Source organism: Moschus berezovskii, chromosome 17, assembly GCF_049115385.1.
Source record: "Moschus berezovskii isolate FMDL1 chromosome 17, NW_MosBer_1.0, whole genome shotgun sequence".
NCBI lineage: Eukaryota > Metazoa > Chordata > Mammalia > Artiodactyla > Moschidae > Moschus > Moschus berezovskii.
The window spans coordinates 12,640,818-12,657,435 of NC_142476.1; the positions used below are offsets into that span (position 1 = coordinate 12,640,818).

General features: G+C 51.0%; 1 protein-coding gene across 2 annotated transcripts in view; it reads right to left on the reverse strand.

Moving 5' to 3' along the window:
* Positions 1 to 16,618, reverse strand: part of CAMSAP2 (calmodulin regulated spectrin associated protein family member 2) — a 94,755-nt gene that overhangs the window by 3,378 nt on the left and 74,759 nt on the right. For both annotated transcript variants that reach the window (XM_055418947.2, XM_055418948.2), the window contains 9 exons: positions 15,354 to 15,438; positions 12,505 to 12,587; positions 12,184 to 12,253; positions 9,805 to 11,932; positions 7,092 to 7,228; positions 5,054 to 5,274; positions 2,563 to 2,635; positions 1,703 to 1,818; positions 379 to 497 (listed from right to left, as the gene is read on the reverse strand). In XM_055418947.2, coding sequence (XP_055274922.2) covers positions 379 to 497; positions 1,703 to 1,818; positions 2,563 to 2,635; positions 5,054 to 5,274; positions 7,092 to 7,228; positions 9,805 to 11,932; positions 12,184 to 12,253; positions 12,505 to 12,587; positions 15,354 to 15,438 — 3,032 coding nt within the window. The remainder of the gene's footprint in view (positions 1 to 378; positions 498 to 1,702; positions 1,819 to 2,562; positions 2,636 to 5,053; positions 5,275 to 7,091; positions 7,229 to 9,804; positions 11,933 to 12,183; positions 12,254 to 12,504; positions 12,588 to 15,353; positions 15,439 to 16,618) is intronic.

Genomic DNA, 16,618 nt, shown 5'->3' on the forward strand with positions numbered 1-16,618 from the left:
GATCCTGGAGGAGCGTCAGTGTCTGCAAATCTCCACCACTGACAACCAGGCACTGGCTGTCTCCTTTGCGACACAGCTCCATTTCAAAAAACGCAAACCACACAATCTACGCTTATGAAATGTGACCGAGTGACTCTGGCGAAAAAATATTTTAAAATTTTATATTTTCATCTTAAGTCTATGCCTAGTCTTGAATGAAATGTCCAGTCTTCCAGAATCCCATCTGAGAGTTAAGTCCGTCTAATAATGAAAACAGTTATAGACCCTTCATATGCAGCTGAAATTCTAGGAGTCCCTAAGGAGTGCTTTTTCTTGAAAGAGAAGATTCCTACAATTTTAAGACGCTGCCGAACCTAACTTTCATGCAAACATGCTTACCTCCAGTATTTTTTTCTTCTGACCTTCATTTACTTTTCCAGCCAAACAGCAATGAGCTAAAGCATTTTGTATTATGTGCTTATTGGATTTTGCACTGGGTTCTTTGAAGAGCTTTGGTCCTATGATAAAAATTTAATAACAATAAAAATAACATTACTAAGTCAGAAAAACTACTTATGTTTAAATGACACAATTGTTCTTACACTGATTGAACTCTAACGTGAAGGCCCCTGACTGCCCTGCTCTGGTCAGGACATAAGTTTAATCCACAGGGTTACACCTCGCGGGTCTCGACTGGCCTCCCGAGGTGGCCTGGAGGGTAGCACTTTCTGCCACTTTCCTGGAATGTTTGCACCTGAGAAGGCCCCTCCTCCCTCACACTCACCTCCTCCAGGAGGCCTTCAGTAAGTATGCAGAGAAACCAGTTCTTCTTTGGAAAAGAAAAAAATTAGCCCTGATTTGTCATGTTTACCTATATCTGGAATAAATTACTCTGACCATGGCTGACTCAGAGCTACCAGTGGTCCTGCAGCCATGTGCTTCCTGGAAGCTTCACCATGTGTCTGATAGCCCCGCAGGTCTGGGCTCCCCTGGGGCCAGCAGACACGGCTGCTGCACTGACCTTACAGGCTGCTGGGCAGGCTGGAGCCACAGGGTAGGAAGGAAACAGCTCTGGGGGAGTCAGCAAGCTCTGACCCCCCGGCCTTCGGGGACCACTCGGGGGTCACCTGGATGCCGGCAGGATACGGGTGGTCCTCGTCACCTCTGCTCTTCCCATCTACTTTCCACGGCCGCTCCCACTTCCTCTCCTGCTTTGTTTCTTTAGTTCTCACCCACATATTATTCTGCGTGCTTCTCCTTCAACAACGCCTCACCCAGCAGAGCGAGACCTGGTGCCCTCCTGGACCTAAGGCCTTCCTTTATCTTTCAGAGCCTCTCAGCGCTTGCTCCAGACCCTGAAGGGCCAGCATGAGGGGAAGGACTTGGCGGAGCAGAGCTGTTCCCCGTGCTCATTACTGATGCGGGGTGGAGGGACCTCTGTAGACCAAACCGAGACAGCCTCAGACCCAGCCTACAACTCAGAGGTGGGCAGGGCTTTTAAGGGAGAAGCCGGGGGCCGAGGGCTACTGCTATTTTTTTGAAGCTGAATTCATCTGGGACAAGTCGCCACCACTCTAAGCGGAACCATATCACAGACACTGACTTACCTGGAAGTGACCGCCCGCCTTAGCCACTGTTTCCAGTCGGTCTTCCGCGTGCAGCGCACCCCGCATCGCGTCTCAGCCCCCGTCCAACCGCTTCCCGAGGACGGGCGGGCACTCACCTGTGTACTCCGTCCCTGAGGCCACGGACGACGTGGTGGATGCGTTCTCCCAGTCCTTCTCGCCGTTCCGGCTGCCACATCGGCTTGGAGATAAGAAGCCTTCTACAGACTCTGATCTGAAAGACATAAGACATGCAATGTAACGTCTGATATAGAAAAAAACCATTTGGGGCTCAGGAGGATATAGCTAAGTGCCAACCAAACTCAACTCAGAGGCCTAAAACGAAGAAGATGGCAGTCACTCTGTCTCGTTCACAGCCGCAGAGCAGAGACCTCAGTGGGCACCCCCCGAGTACCTGTGGAGGACAGATGGACGTCCCCACAGGAACACTGGCAATGCCTGCCGACGCTCACTAGGAGCCTTCTTTAATATGGTGCTGCGTTATACCATGCTCCATAAGACCACAGAACACTGACTGTTAGCTTCTAACACATATGCTAGGTTGGTCAGAAAGTTCATTCTGGTTTTTTCCATAAGGTGGTTTGAAACCTCTAACTAACTTTTTGGCCAACCCAGCACATCCTTGAGAAAGAGGGAGCGTACAAAGGAGCCTTCCTAAGTCACAAGAGGGGGACTTAGAGTGGTTGGTACGCTGCACACAAGGATGTTTCGCTTCAAGCTTGACTGTACCACAGCCACCACAGCAGTGACTGACCAACAGTTACGGGTACTATCCTGTTGATGTCATTATTCTAAAATCCAAAAGATAAAAAACTGAAAGATGAATAGACCTCTTTACATTTATTTTTTTTATAGACACTCAAACTGTCCTAGTCAGCAAAACTTAAAACCGTCCATGAATACGGTGCACTTACTGAGAACATTATGTTCTCAGGAAGACATCTGCGCTGTGACTCACCTCGGGGTCCTCTTCCCTGAGTGCAAGCTCTCGTTATCGCCCGTGTTCAGTGACGCCAGAGAAAGGCTCGAGACTGAAAAGACACAATGGATTTGTGACCCTGAATAAAGATTAGAAATTTAAAAGGAGCAACTAGAGAAGAGTGTTCATTAGGTAACACCGGTGTATGAAAGTTGAGCTTGTACAGTTTCTTTTCTTTTTAGATACATAATATGCTTGCATGCATATATGCACAATTTATTTAAAATGGGCAAGGAACCAACTTTTGAGAACTCATGAAATAAGTGAGGGAGACTGAGAGGTACAAACCTCCAGCGATGAGATAAACGAGTCAGGCGGCGCCGTGCGTGGTGTGGGGAGTGCAGTCAGTCACGACGCAAACTCCTCGTGCACTGACAGATGGCAACTAGATTAAGCCTGGTGATCATTTTGAATCACTCTGTTGTATAACAGGAACTAATACAGTGTTGTAGGTCAACTGTACTTCAACAACAAACAAACTCATAGAAAACGAGACCACATTTGTGGCTGCCCGAGGCGGGGGGAGGGGCGTGTGGATGAAGGGGCAACATCCGGTTATCAGTGCACAGGCCTGGGGATCCTACGACAGTGACAGCAGGGTGCTCCATCTATCATTTCCCTGACGCCGCTGTGTGACACACCACATGAAAGCTGCCGAGAGGGACCCTAGGAGTTCTCAGCACAAGAGGAAAACGCGTCTTTTTCTGAGATGTTTTATCTATTCAAGATGATGGATGCTCAGATTTACTGTGGGCACCACTTCATGATGTATGTAGATCAAATCACTAGACTATGCATGTTAAACTTACAAATGGTTAAACGCCAATTACATTTCAACAAAACAGAGAGGGAAAAAAGGATAAAATTAATTATTCCAAAACAAAGTGGTAACAAATGAGTGCTTACAAAAAAAAACTAACAGAAAGAAAAATTAACAAAGAAACTAACAAGAATAATAAAATATATTTTAGGAATGTCTAATTCCCAGGTAATGCTGGACTGGATGAAGCACAAGCTGGAATCAAGATTGCCAGGAGAAATATCAATAACCTCAGATACGCAGATGACACCACCTCATGGCAGAAAGCGAAAAAGAACTAAAGAGCCTCTTGATGAAAGTCAAAGAAGACAGTGAAAAAGTTGGCTTAAAACTCAACATTCAGAAAACGAAGATGATGGCATCTGGTCCCATTACTTCACAGCAAATAGATGGGGAAACAATGGAAACAGTGATAGACTTTATTTTCTTGGGCTCCAAAATCACTGCAGATGGTGACTGCAGCCATGAATTAAAAGATGTTTGCTCCCTGGAAGAAAAGTTATGACCAACCTAGAAAGCATATTAAAAAGCAGAGACATTACTTTGCTGACAAACGTCCGTCTAGTCAAAGCTATGGTTTTTCCAGTGGTCATGTGTGGATGTGAGAGTTGGACTGTGAAGAAAGCTGATCACCGAAGAATTGATGCTTTTGAACTGTGGTGTTGGAGAAGACTTGAGAGTCTCTTGGACATCAAGGAGATCCAACCAGTCCATCCTAAAGGAAATCAGTCCTGAATATTCACTGGAAGGAGTGATGCTGAAACTCCAATACTTTGGCCACCTGATGTGAAGAACTGACTCATTTGAAAAGACCCTGATGCTGGAAAAAAGTTAAGGCAGGAGAAGGGGATGAGAGAGATGGTTGGATGGCATCACCGGCTCAATGGACAAGAGTTTGAGCAAGCACTGGGAGTTGGTGATGGACAGGGAGGCCTGGTGTGCTGCAGTCCATGGGGTGGCAAAGAGTCGGACACAACTGAGAAACTGAACTGAATTCCCAGGTAGCAAATAAATTTGTTAATTTCAGCCAATACTAGGTATCAAAAATTTTCACTGACTACAGAAGGTGGAGTTCTCTTTACTTTTTGAGCTGAAGTATAGTTAATTTACAATGCTGTGTTAGCTTCTGGTGTAAGCGCAGTGATTCAGTTACACACACACGTCTTTTCCAGATTCTTTCCCATTGTAGTTCCCTGTGCTGCACAGTGAGTTCTTGTTATTTATCTGATTTATATATAGTCATGTGTATATGCTAACCCCAGCATCCTAACACTTACCCCACTCCATTACCTTCTGGCAACTGTTTTCTATGTCTATTTTCTTTTTTTTAACAGTCCTCTTTAAACAGTGTTACATTATTTTCCTTCAGTTTCAGAATAACTATAGTAATTCAGTATAGAATTCGGTATAGAATAACTATAGTAATTCTTAAGTTTCAGAATAACTACAGTGACAACCCAGGGAGATGGTATGTGAGGGCGAGCGCCCACCGGGCTCGTGTTCAGGCTGGCTGTGAGCACTCGCGCGCGCTGCTGGCCACACGCACGCACGGAAACAGGCTGCCCTCGAAGGAAGCGTTCCTGCCCGCGCAGCGCCCGCCGCCTCCGCGGAGCCGGGTCGCTCTAAGCCACCTCACCAAGCGCCCGTTACCTGGGGGGCCTTTCACGGGCGTCTTGGGGGACTCGAGGTGGTCCCTGTGGATGGACTTGGGCCGCTGCTTCTTCTGCCGGGCCGCCTGAGGCCGGGGCTTGAGGACGGTGTCCATGTCCTCCATGAGCTTGAGCTGCTTGCGCCGCAGGTACTCCTGCCGGATGAACTCCCGGCGAGCCCGCTCGTCTTCCTTCTTCTGCCGCTCCTCCTCCGTCCTGCGCCTGTAGACCCAGCGGGCGAGCGGTGAGGGGTGAGCGCGCGTGAGGGGGTGAGCGTGCGTGAGGGGGGTGAGCACGTGTGAGGGGGTGAGCCCACGTGAGGGGGTGAGCGTGCGTGAGGGGGTGAGCACGCGTGAGGGGGTGAGCGTGCGTGAGGGGGGTGAGTGTGTGAGGGGGGTGAGCGTGAGTGAGGGGGGTGTGTGTGAGGGGGGTGAGCGTGAGTGAGGGGGGTGAGCGCGCGTGAGGGGGTGAGCGTGTGAGGGGGGTGAGCCTCCGTGAGGGGGTGAGCATGCGTGAGGGGGGTGAGCGTGCGTGAGGGGGGTGAGCGTGTGAGGGGGGTGAGCCTCCGTGAGGGGGTGAGCATGCGTGAGGGGGGTGAGCGTGCGTGAGGGGGGTGAGCGCGAGTGAGGGGGTGAACGGTGAGTGAGGGCTGAGCACGCGTGAGGGGGTGAGCGCGTGAGGGGGTGAGCGCGCGTGAGGGGAGTGAGTGCGAGTGAGGAGGGTGAGCTAGAGTGAGGGGTGAACGGTGAGTGAGGGGTGAGCGGCGTGAGGGGGGTGAGCACGCGTGAGGGGGGTGAGCGCGCGTGAGGGGGTGAGCGTGAGTGAGGGGGGTGAGCGCGCGTGAGGGGTGAGCGCGCGTGAGGGGTGAGCGCACGTGAGGGGTGAGCGCACGTGAGGAGGGTGAGTGCGCGTGAGGGGGTGAGCGTGAGTGAGGGGGGTGAGCGCGCGTGAGGGGTGAGCGCGCGTGAGGGGTGAGCGCGCGTGAAAGGTGAGCGCGCGTGAGGGGTGTGAGCGCACGTGAGGGGGTGAACGGTGAGGGGTGAGCGTGAGTGAGGGGGGTGAGCGCGCGTGAGGCGTGAGCGCGCGTGAGGGTTGAGCGCGCGTGAGGGGTGAGCGCGCGTGAGGGGGGTGAGCGCACGTGAGGGGGGTGAGCGCACGTGAGGGGGGTGAGTGCACGTGAGGGGGGTGAGTGCGCGTGAGGGGATGAGGGCCGGTGAGTGCGTGTGAGGGGGGTGAGCGTGCGTGAGAGGTGAGCGTGCGTGAGGGGGTGAGCGCGCGTGAGAGGTGAGCGTGCTGAGAGGTGAGCGTGCGTGAGGGGGTGAGCGCGCGTGAGGGGGTGAGCGCGCGTGAGGGGTGAGTGCGCGTGAGGGGATGAGGGCCGGTGAGTGTGGGTGGGGGGCTGGTGAGCGTGCGTGAGGGTTGAGCGCGTGAGGGTTGAGCGCGCGTGAGGGGTGAGCGCGCGTGAGGGGGGTGAGTGCACGTGAGGGGGGTGAGTGCACGTGAGGGGGGTGAGTGCGCGTGAGGGGATGAGGGCCGGTGAGTGCGCGTGAGGGGGGTGAGCGTGCGTGAGAGGTGAGCGTGCGTGAGGGGGTGAGCGCGCGTGAGAGGTGAGCGTGCTGAGAGGTGAGCGTGCGTGAGGGGGTGAGCGCGCGTGAGGGGGTGAGCGCGCGTGAGGGGTGAGTGCGCGTGAGGGGATGAGGGCCGGTGAGTGTGGGTGGGGGGCTGGTGAGCGTGCGTGAGGGTGGAGCAAGTCTGCACCTGGAAAACGCTCCGTGTACCTGGGACAACCGCGGTCATTAACTACATCATTAATAAATAACTACTTTAAAGATGTGTGTGTATGAGAAAAACCCAGGAAAATTATTTAAATTAATGTTTCAAGCTTGGGATAAAAACATGCAACCCCAATACTTAAATAAATAAACTTCTCAGAAGTGCCCCAAGTCAGCACTGGCTCAGCTGTCTCACGGCCCGCCAAGGTCTCCCCAAACGCCTGTTCGCGAGCCAGCAGGACACCCCTCCCTGCACGGCGGCCCCACCTGGTCTCCTCTTTCTTGTGCTCCATCTCGGCTTCCAGCTGCTGCTTCCGAAGTTGTGTTTCCTTCTCCCTTCTTAATCGTTTCTCCAATAAAGCTGCCCGTTTCATGGCCATATCATTTTCTGCTTTTTGATCATCCTAGGGAATGAATTTCATTGAGGCGGAGGAAACATTTAAGGTACCAACATCCTCATTTGCAATGGCTAAGGCCGCATGTAGTGGTTACTCTTAGAACTGAGAATCCAGATTACCCACTGACTCTTACTGCAACCCCACCACAGATGGACGTGTTCAAAATGATGAAGGAAGAAATGAATTAAAGAGGCAATACTTTTATCAAATAACAAAAGATAGAAACTTCTTTGATTACATGTTTTCAAAACTTAGGAAGTCAGCAAAGAGCACCATAAAATGGGGAATAGAAAGAAAAAGTTTTCTGGGCCCTGATAAATAATTTAGAGTGGAGAGTTTCTCCACACATTTTAAAATTCCATTTAAGTTGTATTTAGAATACACACTTAATGTAGAAAAGCCATAAAGCACCAAAAAAAAGCTACCCAAAGTTGTATCACATAAAGGACATTCCTGCTGCACGATTTTTTTAAGTGGAGGTTCTGACAGTTTGCTCGCTGGGTTCTGCACTGCACTGTGGGCTCTCCCACAGAAGAGGAGACGGTAATTACACTCCTGACCCCAGGGCTAGCTAGAAGGTAGGCCCTGGGCCTCCTGAGCCTGCCTGGCTCCTAAGCAGACTCTCAGGGCCTGAGCTCTCAGAAGTCAGGAGGAACCAGCTGGAGAAGTGGTTTTGACACATTCCTAGCATGGTGCTGGGCACAAGAGACATGAAGAGTGAAAAAGATGGGGCTCCTTAGGCGAAGGAGCTTCTAGACCCCACCAGCCAGGGGGAGGAAGGGGCACAGAAACTCAGCCACAGCTGCACGCAGATTAGAGAGAGGCAGAAGACTGCCTGTGGACAGCCAGGCCGAACACACACACGTCCGCATCAGATAAGCTGCATACACTCTGCGGATGAGAAAGATGCAGTGCCTGCAGGACTTCACAATCTAAGCGAAACTGTACAGAAGCAAGTCACAAGGTGGTTGGGAAGCCCGGGTCAGCAGCATCACTATGAGAACGCTGAGGGTGCAAGAGATGCAAGGAGAAGACACTCCGTCTACCCCTAGAACCACGCAAGGCTGGGGCACACAGAGGAGGACCGAAGCAAGCCTGATAGGACACCCCAGCGGGAGCTAGAACCACGCAAGGCTGGGGCACACAGAGGAGGACCGAAACAAGCCTGACAGGACACCCCAGCGGGAGCTATGGGGAGAGGGGGGACCCGCGGCTTAGCGGATTCATCTGCGAAAGGCCCCGATCACACGCCAAGGGGCTGCACTTTATCCAACAGGTATCTCTAAGAGACCCCGTGGACTTCTGCTCTCGAGAGGCGGTGTGAAGAAGGGACCAGGCAGACGCGGGGAGCCCGTGAGGAGCTGCCACCACAGTCTGCGGCCGAGTACCAGGCAGTGAAGACAGAAGTGAGGAAAGGAGGGCACAGGTGGACACCCGAGGACCCAGTCTGCTCTCCTCTCTCTGAGGGAGCAGAGGTAGCAAAGTCTCTAAAATTAAACACATCAATTACTGTCTACAGCATCAGTCCATTAAAAAACATTAACAGCAGTCTCACACAGTTGGGAAACAAAAAACACAATTCACATTTAAGTTTCTAAACATTAAAAATGGCCGAGAGGGCCATCTTTCTAGGACCAACTTCAAAGTAAGTTACCCATTCCCAGTATTTAATGATCCCAAGCAAGTGATTGTAACCACTTCCGAATTATCAGTTCTGATTCCAATAGGACTCCAGAAAATCTGCAAGTATAGACTGCTGCCACACAAGGCTGTCTTTCTATCTATTTTCTTTCTAAGTTGCAGAGGATTAAAAATGATGACCTTGGTCTCCTAACTTTTTTTAAAAAAGAAACATGGGTAGCACACAGGTACATGTTTCTGATTATAAAAGACCACATTCTTCCCTGTAAGAGTATGGAAAACAGAAAAACATAAAGATGAAAAAAAGGATGATGGGAGAAAAACTTTAATACAAGGCCTTCCTTGTTCTAGTGCCTCTGGTAAACATCCAGATGTTACCACTGCGAGGTGATACTGTGCGGGACTTGGGTTAGCTGGCTGCGGCTTGAGATTGGGGTCATAAGCTACACTCTCATCAGTGCTTCCAGAGGAGCTATTCCAATGACAACGGCTCAAACTATATTTTTAATGTTTCATCTTGCAAGATTCCGTCTGGTCAGTTTTTAAAATATTTTTTTTAAAAAAGTGTATGGGAAGATGGTCAATACTAAGAAAAGAAACAGATTTGCGAGCAATGCCAGGTTATAACTTCTTTTTTTTACCAACTGGCAACAGAGTATCTTTTGCAAGAGTGAATCACTTGGTTCTCAAAAGGCTCTGGTGAAAGTGAGAGACAAGCAGGGGGCAAAAACAGCAGGTCTCCCCACGTTCCACGACGTTTAAGACTGCTCCAGAAATCAGAGGGCCTGCCCGGAACCGCAGTCCACAAGGGCTGGACCAGAACACAGCCCAGGATTCAGGGCAGACCCTAACAGAGGTCCTGCGGCTCAAGAAGCGCGCGTGCGCGCGCGCCCCAGAAGCATGCAGAGAGAAGGGGCCGACGTCCGTGCGGGTAGTTTTACCTTAAAGAAGAATCCACAGCACACTTTCTGGTCCTCATCAGCTTGTTCTTTATCACTTTCTCCATCATACTTTTCAACAGACACGTCAGCCTTTTCAGGGGGTTTCAAATCTGAGAGGGAGACTTCAATCAGATTAACGCTCTTAGAAGCAGCAGGCGGGACACTGGGTTTGGAAGGCAGCTCTGCGGGCTGACTCGGCGGGTCCTCGCTGGGTGCGGGGCAGGCGACCTCCGAGGCCGGGGCGGCCTGGCCCTCAGGGCCCGCAGAAGGCGGGGGCCGGGCCTCCCCGTGCTCCGGAGGCGCCGCCGACCCCTCTTCCTCCTCCTCCTTCGCCCCATCCTTGCGCCCGGACTCCTGGGCCCGAGGCTCTCCATCGTCGCCCAGACACACGAAGGACCGCGTCTGAATGGGAACCTGACTCGGGGAGAACCTCCGGAGCCGCGGGAGGCTGTCCACAGACCGCGGGGGCGTCAGCGTGCGGTGAAGGGGCGTGATCTTGAGCTCGCTGGGCCTGGGAGTCCTTTGATTTTTGACGGAGAAGGACGCGCTCTTCCTGGGCGCGGCCTGTGGGGACGGGTGGGCCGGGCGGGGCACTTCGCGCGCCGGCCGGTGCGGGGAGGGCGGAGGCGGGGAGATGACCCAGGCCTGCTGCTCGCGCATGTGCATCAGCGCTTCCTGCTGCAGCGCCAGGCGCCGCATCTCCCGCTGCAGCGCGTGCAGGGACGCGTTGAGCCTCTCGATGGAGCGCGTGTGCTCCAGCAGCTCGCCGTCCTGCGGCGGCTCCTCTGCGGGCCCGGCCGGGCTCCACCGCCCCTCGGGGTCCCCGGGCGCGCTCGGGGCCAGCGGCCACCTGCCCGCGGGGCTCTCGGCGCCCTCCTTGGGGTCCGCCGGGGACTTGCTCCTCGGCCCGTTCACCTTCTGCGACTCCTTCTCGCGCGGCCGCTCCGTGTACGCCTTCTCGTCCTCCGCGCCCGCCGCCTCCTCCCGCAGTGGGGAGACCCCGTCCCCCTTCTTCTTCACCACGGTGAGGAAGGCCGTCCTCCCCATCTTCTGCCGCTGCCGGGTGAACGCGGCCTCCACCTTCTTCTTCTGGGCCTCGATGGCCCGCCGCTTCTCCTCCAGCTTCATCCTCAGGTGCACCACCTCGGAGGCCAGCAGCTGCGTGGGGTCCCGGCCGTGCGGGAGGCCCGCGTCCTCAGCGGCCGGGGCCCAGGCCACCACGTGGGGAATGTTGAGCTCCGAGCCCTCCGGCGTGGTCTTCTGGGAGCTGCTGCCACTGCTCTTTCCGTCAGTGTGGTTCAGCTTCCTGAACTTCTGCTCGGCGAAGCTGGTCATCTTCACCCCGGAGCTGGAGGAGGCGCTGCTCCCGGGCTGGGACTTGGTGCTGACCGTGCTGGGACAGGGGCTCCAGGCCTCTCTAGTGCTGCCTGCCCGCACGTCGCAGTCCTGCAGGAATTTGGACGCGTCATCCATGTCGGAATCCAAGCTCACGGTGTAGTCTCTCAGGGACGAGTCCTCGTCCATAGTTTCCGGAATGTCTTCTGAGGGCACGTGGATGCCCGTGTCCACCTCTGTGGTGTCTGTGACAGGACTCAAGGCCCCTCGCGTGTCCCCCACATTCTCAGGACTGGACTGGCTGCGCGGGACACCAGCGTTCAGGAAGCTCAGCTCCTGGCTGTGGAGGAAGAAGCCGTTGGCAAGCTGGTCCGGCCTCGTGGTGTGGGCGGGCTTCTCGGTGTCATGGATTATCTGCAAGGCTTCTTCGATGCTCGGGGTCCCCACCTGGTTGCCAAGCTCATCGAGAAGCACCCTGTCATGCAGCGCTCCGTTGGGGAACCTGTGGAGCGTGTTCTCGTTGGCATTCAGCTCGCCCATGCTCCGGGGCATGTAGGTGGTCAGATCACCGTGAGCGCCCACTGAGAGCTCCTCCGCGATGCCCCCCACGACCTCCTCCCCGTTCACAGGCTTGAAGGACAGATTCTTCCGGATGTTCTTGGCTACGCGGTTGTTGTTCATGGTGAGTCCTTCATTACTAATAGAACGAGTGATTCCTCGGTTGGAGGTGGATCTCTGCACAGTGTTTTCTTTATCAAAAGAAATATCAAATGAAACTCCATGCACTGATGATCTAAAAAAAAAAGAGAGAAGACTCTTAACTAATCCCAGAAAAGACAGGATCTGATATCCCTGAGAAGTGTGATTTCTTCTCTCCCTCATTTCTCACGATCACATCCTCCCGGGGGTGGGGGGTAGGGATAAGGCTGTCAGGACACCTGTCAGCTATGGTCACTCCAGCAGCTGGCTAGCACCGGGGTGGTGGGGCGGGGAGGGAGTGCTTCTCGCTGCGGCGAGGGCACTGAGAGTACGCCTCCTGTTTACCTTTTCTCCTTGGGCCATGTCCCTATGAAGCCATCGACATAGGACATAGACGAAGACCTTCTTATTCCTCCTTCAAATGCATGAGAAGAAAAGTCACTGGCATTGTGTAAAACAATTTTAACTTACACCATTTTAACAGATTTCACACAAAGTTAAGGAGATACACATGGAGAAATGAAGATCTTATTAAGAAAAGCAAGCACAGAGAAACAGAAAGAGTCTTCAGTGTGTATATGGCACACTTTTTATTTGCGTTTATTCTCAATCACTTTCCTGTTAACCACTCACATGGCATTCTCCTGGCTTTTTCAGACACATTACCTGAGGCTGAAAGATGAGGCTGGGGCTGTGAGTGCCTGGAAGGCAAATGAGGACGACAGTGTGTAAACGCAGCTCCTTCCCCACTGCAATAGAAAAGACATGCAAAACGTCACAGTCTAGCTCTTTCAGACAAATTTAACAGACAGCAGCTGAAGTCACAAACACTGCCACCTCTGATTCTCCACCGTAAGTGGAAAAAATAATTAAGGAAACATACTGTTTAAACCAAAGAATGGCTGTGATTATATGAACTTTTATTTATTTTATGTTTTTTAGCCCAGGAGCTTGAAATTTTACTTTCAAGTACAACTCAATGTCCTTTTGAGATAAGATATGGCACATTATTTTCATTTTATAAGTAGAAAAACTGAGAAAGAAGCTAAATGAAAATCATCAGCTTGAAGTACTTTGGTTGAATCCAAATTTCTAAAAGTACAAGTATGACACTTCCTGTAAAAGAGCCTGACACCTGCTTGCACGCGGACCTGTGTGTACATCTCTATTACGTTTACATTTCTCCTTATTTAATTCCACCCTATTCCAGTCAATGCAGGGGATTAGACAGTCTATTTCTCAGTTTATGATGACATTTGGCCAAAATTTAATCTTTTTCTTCCTACGTTTTCAGTCCGCCACGGCTTACCTTAGTAGGTGAAACTCAGCATGCTCCCCAGTAGGGCTGAGAACAAGCCAGGGGCAGGGCGCAGTGACCTAGCTCTCTGTGACCACAGCGCCTTTCAGCTAATGCAAACCAAGAAGATGAGCAAGCACCGACGGATTCAGAGGCAAACCTCAACGCGCATCCTGCTGCTCAGTGAGCACCTGCTGCACAGAGCTTTCCAGAAGCAACACCTGCAGAGGGCACATGCCTCCGCTGTCCCGTCGGCTCCCCCACACCCCCGCACATCACGTGTCCCCTAACCGGTGTCCTTGGTCGTGGGGAACCCGAGGGACATGACCACGCTGCTCCCCATCACGGGGGTCCCTCGTCCCCTCCAGTGGCCTTCCCAAGCCTCTGCTCTTCTTACACCAACTACCGAGTGTGTCCTCAACAGAGGCACGTTCAGTTATTAAATATGTTCGCTCTTTTCTTCTTCCCCAAGTGCTGGCTAAACTGTTGTGCATTCCTGTACCTGCCTCACTTCGCGTCTGCATGGAGGGTTTTGGCGTAGGGTAACTCCTGGACACGCTAGTGGCCATGTGTGTGCAGTAGCTGCTGCAAATGTCTTGCTTTGCCGTCTTCTTCGACTTTCTCCCTCGTGAGACCACTCTTTGGCACGATAACACTTGTGCATGTGGCTGCATCGTTCTCAGGAAGAGCAGCATTCCCTGAATCCCTCCTCAAAAGTTCTACAGTGGGAGAATGCACATGGGCCACACGGAAACTCACAGACACGAGAGGACTACACAGTGACCCACTGAGCAAAGGAAGTCAGATAGCCATCTGGTTATAGGAAGTTCTGCTGGGAAAAGGAGAAAGGTGGCCACTCAGACACCTGAGAGACACAGACATGAGTCCTCCCGAGGTAAGACACTGGCCAGTGTCGAAAGTGTAGAGGACTGTCTGTCCAAGTTTCTAGAAATAGTAACTGTGGAATAACCTAGTCTTTAAGTGGAAAGTTTAGAAGGTTTCAAAGATTTAACAGGACAAGAGATATGACACAGGACATTGAGTGTTCTCTAAATTTCAAGGCAGGGAATGTCACTACATAACCAATCCAGGAAAGCACTGAGGAAGTCATGTGGAGGAAAAAATCCCCCATGGGATGCCGCAGACAAGCTCCTGGACCAGTCGTATTCTAGCTTCACCTCTTCCTTCGTGGTAAACCTCAGTGACGGGTACGAAACAGGGAACTTAACAGAAGAAAGAAAATCCATGGGGGTAAATCCGAGGGCAAGGGGAGGAAAATGCTTTCCTAATTCACAGAAATATTTACAGGGCTCAGAAGTTCACGGCGATGAGGAGCCCTGTGAGAGCAGTAAGAGGGCTGTGAGGGTTCTGTCCTCACTGGTCAGGACACAGCAGAGAGAAACGTCTCAGATGTGAGGAGTGACGGCTTCGGCACATGTTCACATTTTCAGGGTAAACCAAGAACTCATGCAGAAACTATTTTCAATTTCTTACTTATAATTTTAAAAATGTATTTTAAGTAGATTGGCTTGAATTTCTAAAAAGAAAAATCACAAAGTGCTTCAGTTTTAAATTAAAAAAAATCATATTAATAAATTAGGGAGTCCAAAGTCAATACACATTTTAGGTTCAAAAAAATATGCATTAAAAGTGCTTACAGGATCTGCTAAAAAAACATTTTGAAACAAATTAATGTCTCTATCACATACTTGGGTCAGAAGTCAGGATTATCCTGATATTAAATGTTTACCTGGCTTTGAATTCAATTCCTGATATTAAGAACTAAAGCATTAAACATTCGATGGTACGATAAATATTCCATTGTGACCTCTCAATAGCTGCAGTAACTAGCAAACCAAACAGGGAAAACTGTCTCAAAGATTTAAAAAATCTCCCCCCGAGGCCTAAGAATTACCTATCATTTGAGCCTCATATGATCTCAATTATAAACAAGGTGTGCAGCAAGAGTTTAGTTTTAGGCTGATTATTTGGACGTTAGGATAATATTCTCCCACTTTTCAGGGTGACTCATAAACGCCTATTTATGAAACATTCAGTTCATGTAAATTTCAATGACACTGATGTAAAAACAGGCTTTAATAGGGTAAGTGAATTGTAACTTATTCAGTTCAAAGTTCAACTGAAACTGTAAAAACGCTCATGTAATGTAGTAGTAATCTTGATCTTCTAAGTGACTGGGATGGCCGTCCAGACTCACCCTGGCGTGAGGTCAGAGCTGTCCAGGGCATCTCGCTGGGGAGCATTCGAGACAGGGACTGAGGGCAGGTCCTCCACAGGCTCAGCTACGGGAAAGACAGAAACCTCAGAAATTGTGTTAGCACCTTTCCACCGCTGCTTCAAGGATTCTGAACTGCAAGTAAAGGTTTACTCTCAGCTTTCCTTATCACTTATAGAAAACCATAGTATATTTAGTTTTCTCCTTAAATAACTTTTCAAAAGGACAAATCTTCTTTAAACACTTCTTGGAAGTGTTCTGGCCTATAAAATTCACTTGATTAAGGCTAAATGGGGGGGGGAAGGCTTAATATAAAATAAATACAGATAATTAAAAATAAACGAGTATCCAATTTTGCAAAAGCTTTCACAGAGCTTGTTACACATGGTCACCTTTACATCCACGAAATAGTTGTGTCTCGATCATCAATTAAAGAGACAGAATTTTGTTGGTTAATAACTAAAACACAGCTATAGTTTACGTTTTTGCAAATAACTCTCATTTAGCTCTGCTTTGGAGACCTAATATAACAACTGTCGAATATTTTGAATAGTGGGCTTCACAGATGAGATCACAGCACTGCATGTGAAAACTGTGCTAACAGTAGGAGGTGGTAGGACACTGGTTGCGATCACCACGGAAGGCCCTGGCTCTCCCGAGCGGTGGCCACAGGCCTGCCCCGTTATGTGATGCCTCTGCCCCGGGCAGGTTCACAGCTGGCACGGTGTGTCCCACAGAACGCGGCCTGGGCACAGAGGGCGTGCTGAAGGACGCCGCTTCTCCTCACTGAAGTGAGTGGGGACTTCGCCCCCAACCCCCACCAGAGTACAGACTTCTTCCTTCTTCTCTTTCCTCTTTTTTTCCGGGGGAGCAGGTGGGGATGGGGAGAAATAAGGGAAAATACAAAACTGTGGCGGCAAGGAAAGCAGGCAGGCAGCGGGGAGGCAGAGCAGTCACACTGCGCGTGGGGCGTAGCGCTGGCAGCAGACGGAGCCCCGCCATGCTGAGGGAAGTCCTCCTGGGGGTCAGGCCTGAGGGTGGACTTGTTCTTTACCCACCGAAGAAACCTCTGGTTTTATCATGGAAGCCAGTGGAAATCTAGTTTGCTTTACAGAAAGTATAAGAAGTTTTTCTTTTTTTTCTGTTATTTCCAGAGATCTTTATGGTAACTTACCCCTTTATTTCTTGTTAGTGTCCTTATCATGAGCAATCAACACTGTGATACTGTAACAATCACAGGACTTACT